General features: G+C 52.2%; 1 protein-coding gene across 3 annotated transcripts; it reads left to right on the top strand.

Moving 5' to 3' along the window:
• Positions 1–1,426: 1,426 nt before the first annotated feature.
• Positions 1,427–10,083, top strand: MCAT (malonyl-CoA-acyl carrier protein transacylase). Of its 3 annotated transcripts, XR_010748106.1 has the most exons (5): positions 1,427–1,903; positions 2,981–3,068; positions 4,170–4,387; positions 8,228–8,906; positions 9,644–10,083. XR_010748106.1 is itself a non-coding variant. In XM_066358606.1 (4 exons), the coding sequence occupies exons 1-4, from the start codon at positions 1,484–1,486 to the stop codon at positions 8,654–8,656; spliced, it is 1,155 nt and encodes a 384-aa protein (XP_066214703.1). In that variant the 5' UTR covers positions 1,427–1,483; the 3' UTR covers positions 8,657–10,083. The 3 variants fall into 3 exon arrangements, 2 of the variants coding, with proteins under 2 accessions (XP_066214703.1, XP_066214704.1); XM_066358606.1 differs by having other exon boundaries at positions 8,228–10,083; XM_066358607.1 differs by lacking the exons at positions 8,228–8,906; positions 9,644–10,083 and having other exon boundaries at positions 4,119–4,250.
• Positions 10,084–11,560: the final 1,477 nt, after the last annotated feature.

Here is an 11,560-nt window from a genome sequence, read left to right as displayed (position 1 = left end):
GATGTCCTGAGAGTTAGGTCTTTGCTCATTTAATTATTTTCTTAGGACACACTCACTGAAGATTTGCTGATGTCATTCTACCTTGATCTTTCTTATTATCAGGTATGTACTAAGTATGAGTGTGTGTGTATGTGTGTGTGTGTGTGTGTGTGTGTGTGTGTGTATGTGTGTGCCTGCATGCTGCGCTGCACTTCTTAGAAGAGGCTGGCAGGAAATGAGAGAGAAGCATAGGGGGAGGGGTATGTGTGTGGTTAGGGGTGAGGTCCAGAGCTAGACTCTTTCTGACCCAGCCTCACACCACTGCTCAGAAGCTAGAGAACCCCAATTTCCATTCTCCTTCTGTCACTAACTACCTGTCACTCAATCTTAGAGCCTTCCTCTACTCACACACAAATTGAGGATAGTAAATAGTCCTATCTATCATAGTGTTGTGGTGAGAAATTAAATAAGCTAACGTCTGAAATATAGCCAGGGCTTTGTTCAAAGGAACAAATATTTATTTATTATGTGCTGTGCACCATGTCTGGTTTGTAGAAAACATTATAAAAGAGAGAAGTCTGCTCTGGCTGGGTGCCCTGGCTGGTTGGATCCCTGGTCAGGGCACAAATGAGAAGCAACCAATGAGTGCACAAGTAAGTGGAACAACAAGTTGATGCTCCTCTCTCTCAAATCAATTGGAAAAAAATTTTTTTTAAAGAGGTAGAAACTGGCCCTGGCCGTTTGGCTCAGTGGTAGAGCGTCGGCCTGGCGTGCAGGAGTCCCGGGTTTGATTCCCGGCCAGGGCACACAGGAGAAGCGCCCATCTGCTTCACCCCTCCCCCTCTCCTTCCTCTCTGTCTCTCTCTTCCCCTCCCCCAGCCAAATTTCCATTGGAGCAAAGTCCGCCGGGTGCTGAGGATGGCTCCATGGCCTCTGCCTCAGCCACTAGAATGTCTCTGGTCGCAACAGAGAGATGCCCCGGATGGGCAGAGCATCGCCCCCTGGTGGGCGTGCCGGGTGGATCCCGGTCGGGTGTGTACAGGAGTCTGTCTGACTGCCTTATTTCCAACTTCAGAAAAATACACACAAAAAAAATAATAATAATAAAGAGGAAGAAACTGTTATCTTGCTTAGTGCCCAGTGTAGCTAGGAGAATTAAGTACTAAGACAAAGAATGTGGAAGCGTTTCAAGCACTCTTCAGTGCTAGGTGGATAGAGTGAATATTGCGTTGTTTATTCAATAAATATTTTTGAGGGCTCATTGTAGTGCGGTGTCGTGTTTTAGTCTTTCCCGTGGGGGTTCTAAGTAAGCGGGTGGGTCACTCTAGTCCACCTGCACGCAGCAGTCAAGTCTCGAGGCTGGGCGGGAACCAGTAACTGCGGAACCTTTCTTCCCGCCCTGGGTGCCCGGTCAAGCCGAGAGGAAATGCGTCAAGGACCGCGCCACGCCGCCGCACTCGGACCTCGGTCGCCCCGGTAACGCGCGTAAGGCTGGTTCCTCAGCATGAGTGTCCGGGTCGCGCGGGCTCTGAGAGCCTGGGATTGGGGCGCGGGGTGTCGCCGCGGTGCCTCAAACTTCCCGCTGCCTCCGCCGGGAGCAGTGGACGTGGCAGAGCTGCTGCGAGATGCGACAGCGGTGGACGAAAGGCCCCGGGAGGCGGCTGTGCGGAGGCTGCCCGGCCAGTGTTCGGTGCTGCTCTTCCCGGGCCAGGGCAGCCAGATGGTGGGCATGGGCCGCGGTCTGCTCCGGTATCCGCGCGTCCGCGAGCTCTACGCCGCCGCCCGCCGCGTGCTGGGCTACGATCTGCTGGAGCTGAGCCTGCATGGGCCGCAGGAGGACCTAGACCGCACCGCGCACTGCCAGCCAGCGGTCTTCGTGGCTTCGCTGGCCGCCGTCGAGAAACTGAATCACCTGCACCCCGCGGTGAGGCCTGAGCTCTCCCAGCCAGGGCGGAGTGCTCCCTCTTGTGACACAATGGGCTGATTCTGAGTTCCCGCTTTGTGTCCAGCGCTGCTCCAGGCGCTGAAAATAGAGCCATAAACAAAACACAAGGATTCTTGCCCTAGGAGAGCTTGCGTGTTAGGGGAGGGAGACAGATAAGAAAGAATAAGTGCACTTTGTAAAGTACGTAGTGTGTTAACGATGCTGAGTGTTAGAGAAAGGGTAATAGAGCAGAGAAAGGGGCTGGGGTGTCAAAGGCCGAGTTGCGATTCTAAATGATCCTTAATAATTACTAAAATGGAAAGATTGAACATCATCTTTAATGATCATTGAGAAAATATTCGAGAATGTCACTTCACTTGAAGGTGTGAATTCATTGCCATCATTTAATAATATCAAGACAGTAAATGTTAAGCTAGTACTTTAAACACTTTACTGCATTTCATTCTCATAACAACCTTGTGAGGAAAAGAATGTCATTCTGTGGATGAGGAAAGGAGACTCAGATACCGAAAGAATTAGTTGAGTGGCTCTGTTGAGTTGTGATAACTTTTACTGAGTACTTAGCCTGGGGCAGGTCTTTGCTAAATGCTTTGGAGACATTATCTTCCTGTGATTCAGTAGCCCTGTGAAGCAGGTCCTGCTCTTTCCTCATTTCACAGATGAGATAACAGGCTCAGAGAGGTTAGGGAATAATCAAATCCAACTCTCTGTGACTCTGAAAGTCATACTTTTTTTTAAACTTTTATGCTTAGCTTCTTCCTCTGGCTCCATCCAGCCTGGTAGGCAGCTCCAGGGCAGAGGCTAGAAAACCCAGGACCCTGGGTTGGAATCACAGCTTGACCTCATAGCCAATGGGTTTTCACTTGCCTGGGAAGTTCCTCATCAGTAAAGGGGCCCAATCAGCGATAGTCAAGGCCACTTTTGTGTATCCTCTTCTATCTGGAGCACCAGGCTGGCTGAACCTGGCCTGGGGAGCCACTGCCAGCTCTTGGGTGCAGCGCCCCGGACTCAGCTCCCCTGAGCATAGGGCCTCACGTTCTGCATCTGTCACTGCAGGTTATTGAGAACTGCGTTGCTGCTGCTGGGTTCAGTGTGGGAGAATTTGCAGCCCTAGTGTTTGCTGGAGCCATGGAGTTTTCTGAAGGTACACAGAAGGGGGTTTGGTTTGTACAGGGGTGTTGTCTTGCTGGGCTCACTGGGGATAGGGGACACTGCCAAAAGTAGTCCTGGACCCACACTGGCAATAGAGAAGGGGCATGTAAGTGGGGATGACATTGGAACCCAAGGACCTGCCTTTACTTGATTCTCTTTTAAGACTGAAGGGTTCACCCAAGATTTCCTTTCTTTTTGTAATCTCATGAAATCTGCTTGCTCGACTGTCTTCCCCACTCTCCTGTGCATTCTTGGTCTACTCACCACCTTTGGTGCCTGTCACATGGTAGAAGCTTGGTAGATATTCACTGAATGAAAAAGAGTAAACGAATATTTGATCTGCCATATCAGTTTCACTTCCTAAGAGTTTTGCGTATAGTAAAAAGTTAATCATTTTTGCTTAGTTTTATTTATTGAGTTTTGATAGGGGGAGAAGACAGAAACATTGATCTTTTTCTGTATGTGCCGAGTGAGGATCAAACCTGAACTTTTGCATATCAGGATCAAACCTGAACCAACCAAGTTGTCCGGTCAGGGCAGCACCCTGCTTTCTTTTCTTTTCTTTATTATTATTATTAAGAGGTGAGGAGGCAGAGAGACAGACTCCTGTGTGCCCCCCAACCAGGATCCACCCAGCAAGCCCCCTATAGGGCGATGCTCTGCCCATCTGGGCCCATTGCTCCATTGCTCGGCAACCAAGCTATTTTATAGTGCCTGAGGCAAGGCCATGGTGCCATCCTCAGTGCCCGGGGCCGACTTGCTCAAATGAGCCTTGGCTGTGGGAGAAGTAAGGGGGAGGGAGGTAGAAGCAGATGGTCACTTCTGTGTGCCCTGACAGGGAATCAGACCTGGGACATCCACACACCAGGGTGACGCTCCTCCACTAAGCCAGCCAGTCAGGGAAGCACCCTGCTTTTTGATGGTAGCAGTATATCTCTGTGTGATACATGCAGACATAGAGAACAATGGCCATGTGACCTGGTAATGAGTGCCAGTGTCAATGTCTTGGCACACAGGGTGGCACTTTTGCTTTGTCTTGCAGGTCTCCTTCATTTCGTGCCCTGATGTTTCCAAATGCATTCTCTCTGGATAGGTTTGTATGCAGTGAAAATCCGAGCTGAGGCTATGCAGGAAGCCTCGGAAGCTGTCCCCAGTGGAATGCTGTCCATCCTCGGCCGGCCTCAGTCCAGGTTTACCTTCGCCTGTTTGGAAGCCCGGGAGCACTGCAAAACTCTGGGGATAGAGAACCCTGTGTGTGAGGTGGCCAACTACCTCTTCCCGGATTGCAGGGTGATTTCAGGACACCTGGAGGTTGGTGTTGACGGGAACAGCCTTCATAGACCCTAGTCCAGTACAGAAGGTTGGAATTCTTCCACACCTGCAAGGCCACAAGTACGGTGCATGCTCTGCTGAGCCGTGGTCTTTGGGAATATGTAAGGGCCCCGAGAGTGTGGTGCAGTGGGCACTGCAGGGAGAGGCCGAAGTCTAGGATGCCGTCCCTGTTTTACCATGTATAGACAGGGACCTCGGGCAAGTCATCTACCCACCTGGAAAGTAAAGGACTGGGGCAGGTAATCTCCAGGGCCTTCCTACAGAATGTTCTAGCTTCTCACATCCTCTGATGAGGTTGCTTCCTTAAAGGAGAGCCATTTCCTGGTGGGCTTCTCTGCCCTGCCTGCTTGTTCTTACCTGTCTTTCTGTTTCTGCACCAGGTTAATTTCCTTTCCTTCCGGACTTCCCTCCATGCATGCTTCCCCAGACACCTTTTCTTGGGCAGAGCCTCTGTAACAAGCGCTGAGGGCACACGTGACTGACAAGCCAGGCTTTCTCCTATCAGAGGAAGGCCGGCTGTGAACTGATGAGTCCAGGTTTTGGGGCACTGTAAGGGTCAAACTGTCTCCAGTGGGCCTGGGAAGTGGCACCAAAGGCGGTGCCTGGAGGAGATGGACGTCAGGAAGAGGGGCACCCCAGCAGAGGCAGGCAGCGCCTGATGGAAAGGCCAGCCCTGGGTGACTGGCCCAGCATGCTGAGTGCAGACAGAAGCCCGAGTGCGGGATGGGGACAAGGCCAGTGTTGACGTGTCTTATCTGGTCATCATTGACAGTCCTGTGCTCCATGGCAGGGAGTCAGATTGACACTTTATTTATTGATTGATTGATTTTTATTTTTTTAGATTTTATTCCTTTTTAGAGAGAGAGAGAGAGAAGGGAGGGAGAAGCAAGAAGCTTCAACTCCATATGAGCTCTGACCATGCAAGCCTGGGGCTTCAAACTGGTGACCTCAGCATTTTAGGTCGATGCTTTTCCACTGTACCACCCCAGTCAGGCCTATTTATTTATTTATTTTTTATTTTTTTTTTTAATTTTATTTTATTGATCTTAGAGGAAGGGAAAGAACAGGAAAGAGACAGAGACACCTGTTCCTGTATGTGCCCTGTCTGGGGATCAAACTGGCAACCGCTAGATTGCCAGTTAGATCGAACTCTAACCAACTGAGCTATCCGACCAGAGCCGAGTTACATTTTACACACAAGGAAGCTGAGGCAGAGAGAAAGGCAGGTGCTTTGAGAAAATGGAGGCAGAATGGAAACTGCAGTCTGTCTCATTCTGGAATATCTGTTTCCTCCACTTGACTGTGCTCAGGTCATCTTCCTCCTTAAGGCCTTGCCGTGTGCCAGGTGTCCTTGCGAATCTCCTCTGAATCAGTGAGAACCGACAGGTCCCTCTGTGACAGTTCCAAGGTGACGAGGAGATCGGTTACAGCAGCCCTCGAGTAGTCCCAGAGCTGGTTGCTTGTGCCCATTACCAGCCTTGGAACGAAGCCCAGAAGTGAAGTAGGAGGCCCTCAGCCCGGACAGGACTCCCTCTCAGGCTCCTGGACAGGGAGGCATCCTGACCAGATGATGGCTCCCCGAGTCCCAGGTGTGGCCTTTCTGTGCTGTTGGAAGTGCCACAGCAAAGAGCTCAGGGGTGACCAAGGTCCTCAACTTGGTTGTAAAAAAAGGCTTTGTGGCCTCTGCTAGACCGGTACCACAGAACTGAGGGTCAGCCACAGAGCCTACTGGGCCCTGAGGTGGCGACTAACCTGGGACTTGGGTTGGATGATTTCAAAGGCTACATGGAAAGCACCTGGAGACTGCTGTAGTGATGCAGGAGACGAGCCGTCCACATAGGTGCTGGTGGTCAGAACAGTCGGCATGGTGCAGAGGCCAGTGCTCTGGGCCCTCGGTGAGAGGGTGATGGATGGAGGGAGGTCAGTCAGGGCAGGCTAGACTTTGCCGCAGTCACAGAGCCCAGACTCGGTGGTTCCCATAAGTGAGGGCCTTGTTCCAGGTAAGGTTTGCTGTGCTGGGCTCTGCTCTACTTCACCTTTGCCCCAGGGCCCAGCTGCTCTGTGTGGACGCTGACAAACTGACAGCTCAGGGGAGTGATAGGCAGCAGAGGGCTGCACTGGCCACACTTGGGTGGGCAGCATACATCCCTGCAGGGAGGGCCCATATTGAAGATAATGATAACTGCTAGTCCTTCCATAGCACGTGTATGCCAAGCATAGTTCTCTTTACCATAGCCCTGTAGCTGTTGCTGTTAACTCCATTTTACAGAGGAGGAAACAGGCATAAGAGGTCAAGTTGTCCAAGTCCATTCAGCTGCTATGAACTTTTTAAGGCTTACCTTAAGTCTTCAGGAGCGGTGGGCCCAGCCTCTGAGCAGGCAGGCTGTGGCTGGTGCTGGAGTGCAGGGACATCGCAGAGGGACATGGCAGAGTTCAGTGTGCAGGAAGCCCTCCTGCAGACCCCAGTGGAGGGCCGTCGGGTGGTGGCTCTAAGTGGGTCCTGAGAGCAACGGGTCTCTTAAGAATATCTACTATTTTAAAGATATTTGCAAATTAGATTGTTCCTGGTTTGGGCCTGTTCACTCCAGTGATAAGGGACGACTCGGCTTCAGGAAGAGAGAGCTCTTTTCTTCCGTAGTGAAACCTAAATGAGGGGGTTCAGATGGGCGAGACCAGTGCTGGGAGCTGAGCGTGGAGCTTCCTGAATTCTTACATGGGCAATTGTGTAGTAACATACTAAAGATTATTGAAGGTTACAGGGGTGGCAGAATTATGATTGAAAACGAACACTTAGTAGATAGTGCTGTTTTGTTTATCACACTCACACACCTCTCTGATCACTTCCCAGCGAACTTGTGAGGTAGATACAGCTGTGCTTTTTATGGGTAGGAAAAACAGTTCAGAGAGGCCAAGTGATTTGCTGGGGCCACCAAGCTCGTGAATGACAGTGCTGGGACGGGACCCCCAGATCCAACGTTTCTGGTCTAATCTTTCAGCCACACTGTGGTTACTGCCTGGGGGTCTGTGTGAATGGTCAGGTCCCCAGAGGAGGACTCCTGGGACACTGACTATAGGAGTGATTTTTTTTTTTTTTTTTTTTTTTTGTATTTTTCTGAAGCTGGAAACAGACAGTCAGACAGACTCCCGCATGCGCCTGACTGGGATCCACCCGGCATGCCCACCAGGGGGCGATGCTCTGCCCCTCCGGGGCGTCGCTCTGTTGCGACCAGAGCCACTCTAGCGCCTGAGGCAGAGGCCAAGGAGCCATCCCCAGCGCCCGGGCCATCTTTGCTCCAATGGAGCCTCGCTGCGGGAGGGGAAGAGAGAGACAGAGAGGAAGGAGGGGGGGAGGGGTGGAGAAGCAGATGGGCGCTTCTCCTGTGTGCCCTGGCTGGGAATCGAACCCGGGACTTCCGCACGCCAGGCCGAGGCTCTACCACTGAGCCAACCGGCCAGGGCCTATAGGAGTGATTTTTTTTTTCTTTTATTAATTTTGAGAGAGAGAGAGAGAGAGAGAGAAGGGGGAGGGAGGAGCAGGAAGCATCAACTCCCATATGTGCCTTGACCAGGCAAGCCCAGGGTTTTGAACCTGCGACCTCAGCATTCCAGGTCGACACTTGATCCACTGTGCCACCACAGGTCAGGCAGGAGTGATTTTTAACTGGCACAAAGGGGTGGACTGAGTCAGTTCTGGTTGTTGCAAGATGAAATGTGGGGACAAACCAGTGAGCATGTTCTGTGCGGAACTGTGATGGTGCGGTCGTGGCTGCCTCTGTTTCTTCCCCTAAGATTTGCTCAGCTTAACCCTCTTTCTCCCAGGCGCTGCAGTTTCTCCAGAAGAATGCCTCAAAGTATCACTTCAGACGCACCAAGATGCTGCCAGTTAGTGGTGGGTTCCACACCCGCCTCATGGAGCCAGCTGTGGAGCCCCTGGCACAAGTTTTAAAAGAAATTGATGTTAAGAAGCCTCTGGTTTCTGTACACTCCAACGTTGATGGGAATAGGTATATGCATCCAAAACACATCCAGAAGTTGCTGGTCCAGCAGGTAGTCTCCCCAGTGAAGTGGGAGCAGACGATGCACGCCGTATACGAGAGGAAAAAGGGCACTGAGTTCCCCACAACGTTTGAGGTGGGACCCGGGAGGCAGCTGGGAGCCATCCTGAAGAGCTGTAACCTGCAGGCCTGGAAGTCCTACAGCCACGTGGATGTGCTGGAGGCTCATGAGGCCCCAGACCAGGACCTGTAGGGTCTCCCAATGACCATGGGTGGGGTGGGGGGTGCAGACAGCGAGCCCAGCCTTCCAGTCCAGCCTCCCTTTCCGTGATTGGGAGGGACTGTTTGCAGAGAGCTTTGAATGCCACATAAAGCACCAGAAGAATTTCCTTTATACAATACAGTCCCTCCTTCCTCCTTGAAACGTTTGGATGTTCGAAGAGATGCAGCAATGCTGGTAATATGAAGATGGCGGGTCCTGCCCTGCCTCCACCAGCCAGCAGGTGGGGAGACCACATCACCCCCAGGCTCAGGTGGCCCCTCTGAAGTGGGTGGAGATAGCCTGGACGGCAGGAGCATTCTAAGGACTAGAAAGGCTTGGCCTGCCATGTCACCCTGCATGGCAGGTGCTTTGGGCACACTGGCATGGCCACAGAATAAGCCGGGCTTCCATTGTCCCCGCAGCCACCCACGAGAATCTTTGCTCCTTTGCCACTAAATCCAAAGGGCTTCGGGAGGCAGCTGGCTGTGGCAGCCCTTCCCCCAGGCCATCACTCTAGACTTGGTTTACTTGCCCAAGAGATAGTATTGAGTGCCTCCTGTGTGCCAGGGTCTCCTCTGCCCTGGTGGGAAGAGGGTCCTTTAGCAAGGCAGGAAGGGTGCAAGGGAGGGCCAATGAGGGTCCGCTTCCTCCCCTCACCTCCTAAGTCATGCCTTCAGTGAACAATGAGTGCCTGCTACATGGCTGTGACCTAGGCTGGCACAGGGTTTATCCTCCACTGCCACACACCAGGAGCAAAGTATGGGCACTCTGCAAGTGCAGTCCTCACATTGGAATTAAATTATGAGTGGTTCCATGCTGCTTGGGTGTTTTTTTCAATGACAGTGGCAAACCATATTGGGAATAAAACTTATGTGCATTTGTTTAAATATTCTAATGTGTAAAGTCAAGTCCTGGGTGGGGCTTCTCGTGTTTAATTATGCAGTATTGCTCATCAGGGGCCCCTTTGCCTTTGAGCAGAACTGGCCTTCATTGTGGCACCCTGTGTGTGAGCAGTTGTCCTGGCTCCTGGCCACCACCCACCACATGCCAGGAGCACTTGCAGGCATTGTGACACCCCAAAACACCCACGTTTCTACAGCCCTGGCTGGGAATCACTGGACTTGACTACAGAACCTGACTTTTCCCAGGTGTACCTTGAAGCACAAGAAAGAAGAAACTTTCTTAAACCTTTGTAGAAATTCTCAAACAGCCTGACCTGGCGGAGGCACAGTAGAATGTCAGACTGGGATACAGAGGACCCAGGTTCAAACCTCGAGGTTGCCGGCTCACCCGCTTGAGTGTGGAGTCGCTGGCTTGAGAATGGGATCAGACATGACCCCACGGTCACTGGCTTGAGCAAGGGGTCACTGGCTCTACTGTATTCCCCATCAAGGCACATATGAGAAAGCAATCAATGAACAACTGACGCGTATCTCCCTATCTGTCCCTATTAGTCCGCCCCCCGCCCCCCCCCCCCCCCCCCCCACCCCCCCCCCGGTCACACACAAAAATTCCCAAGCATCCACAAAGAACTTTGTTATTAAAATACTCTCCAGTTCAAGCCTGGCCTGTGGTGGTCCAGTGGATAAATTGTCGACCGGGAATGCTGAGTTTGCCAGTTTGAAACCCTGGGTTCCCCAGGTCAAAGCACATATGGGAGTTGATGCTTCCTGCTCCTCCCCCTTCTCTCTCTCTCCTTTCTAAAATGAATAAATAAAATTAAAAAAAAATCTAAAATAATCTCCAGTTCTGCTTGAAGCTCCTTTGCTGTGAGTTGAGCAAAAGGCAGTCTTGGGAGACGCGGCTCCTGAGTGGGGCACACTGCAGGCAGGATGGTGTCACAGAGGTCCCTTTCAGCTCTAAGTCCCACCGGACAGATCTTGCGTAGAAGACCTCCTCTGGGCTTGCCCCTTACCATAAGGGTCCGGGCTGGTGGGGACAAACTGCCAGTATGGGGCAGAGGTGCCACAGGCAGGGTTCTGCCCCCAGCCCTAGGTTGGGGTGCACCAGCCCTCACCCTGCCCCTGCCAAATCTGAGTCCAGAGAGAAGTAGGTACAGGCAGTAAGGGGAGTTAAGGGAGGAGCTGAGTCATGGTGGAGCCTTCACCCTGCTCCTTGCAGGGATCGTGACCGGTTCCTGCCCCTTGGGGAGATACTAACACCATCTTTATGCCAGGATGCCACTCTATCCTTGGGCCCCATGTCCGTGGAAAAAACATGACCTCCTGGTCAGCCTGGAGTTGGGCACTGCTCTCCTTCCATGGCAGGAACAGGTTTCCCTGGGCACCTTTCTGAGCCTCAATCTTGCCCTATCTCCAGAAATCCTGACAGACCAAGGGCCTTTTTCAAAAGCCACTGAAATGGCCTGACCAGGCGGTGGCACAGCGGATAGAGCGTCGAACTGGAATGCGGAGGACCCAGGTTCGAAACCCCAAGGTCGCCAGCTTGAGCACGGGCTCATCTGGTTTGAGCAAAGCTCACCAGCTTGGACCCAAGGTCGCTGGCTCAAGCAAGGGGTTACTCGGTCTGCTGAAGGCCCGCAGTCAAGGCACATGAGAAAGCAATCAATGAAGAACTAAGGTGTCGCAATGAAAAACTGATAATTGATACTTCTCAACTCTCTGCGTTCCTGTCTGTCCCTGTAAAAAAAAAAAGCCAATGAAATGGAAAAAGGTGATGGGGCCCCTTCTGCCCTCACAGCCTTATCGCTGCTCCTCCAAAAGGTGCTTCACTGCCCTGGCATCCTCCCCCCACTCAGGTCCCCAGAGCATGGGTCCACCCTGCGTTAGTGGCCTGGGGCCTGTGGTAAAGCACTGTCATCCCTGCCCCCTTCCTGGGAGGGACAGGCCTCTGGTCCTTCCTCTTGCAGGTTGAAGAGTAACTTCTATCACTCTG

The sequence above is a fragment of the Saccopteryx leptura genome, chromosome 1, assembly GCF_036850995.1.
Source record: "Saccopteryx leptura isolate mSacLep1 chromosome 1, mSacLep1_pri_phased_curated, whole genome shotgun sequence".
In the NCBI taxonomy this organism is placed as follows: domain Eukaryota; kingdom Metazoa; phylum Chordata; class Mammalia; order Chiroptera; family Emballonuridae; genus Saccopteryx; species Saccopteryx leptura.
The sequence above is the reverse complement of the archived record's forward strand: the minus strand, read 5'-3'. Positions and strand labels throughout refer to the sequence as shown.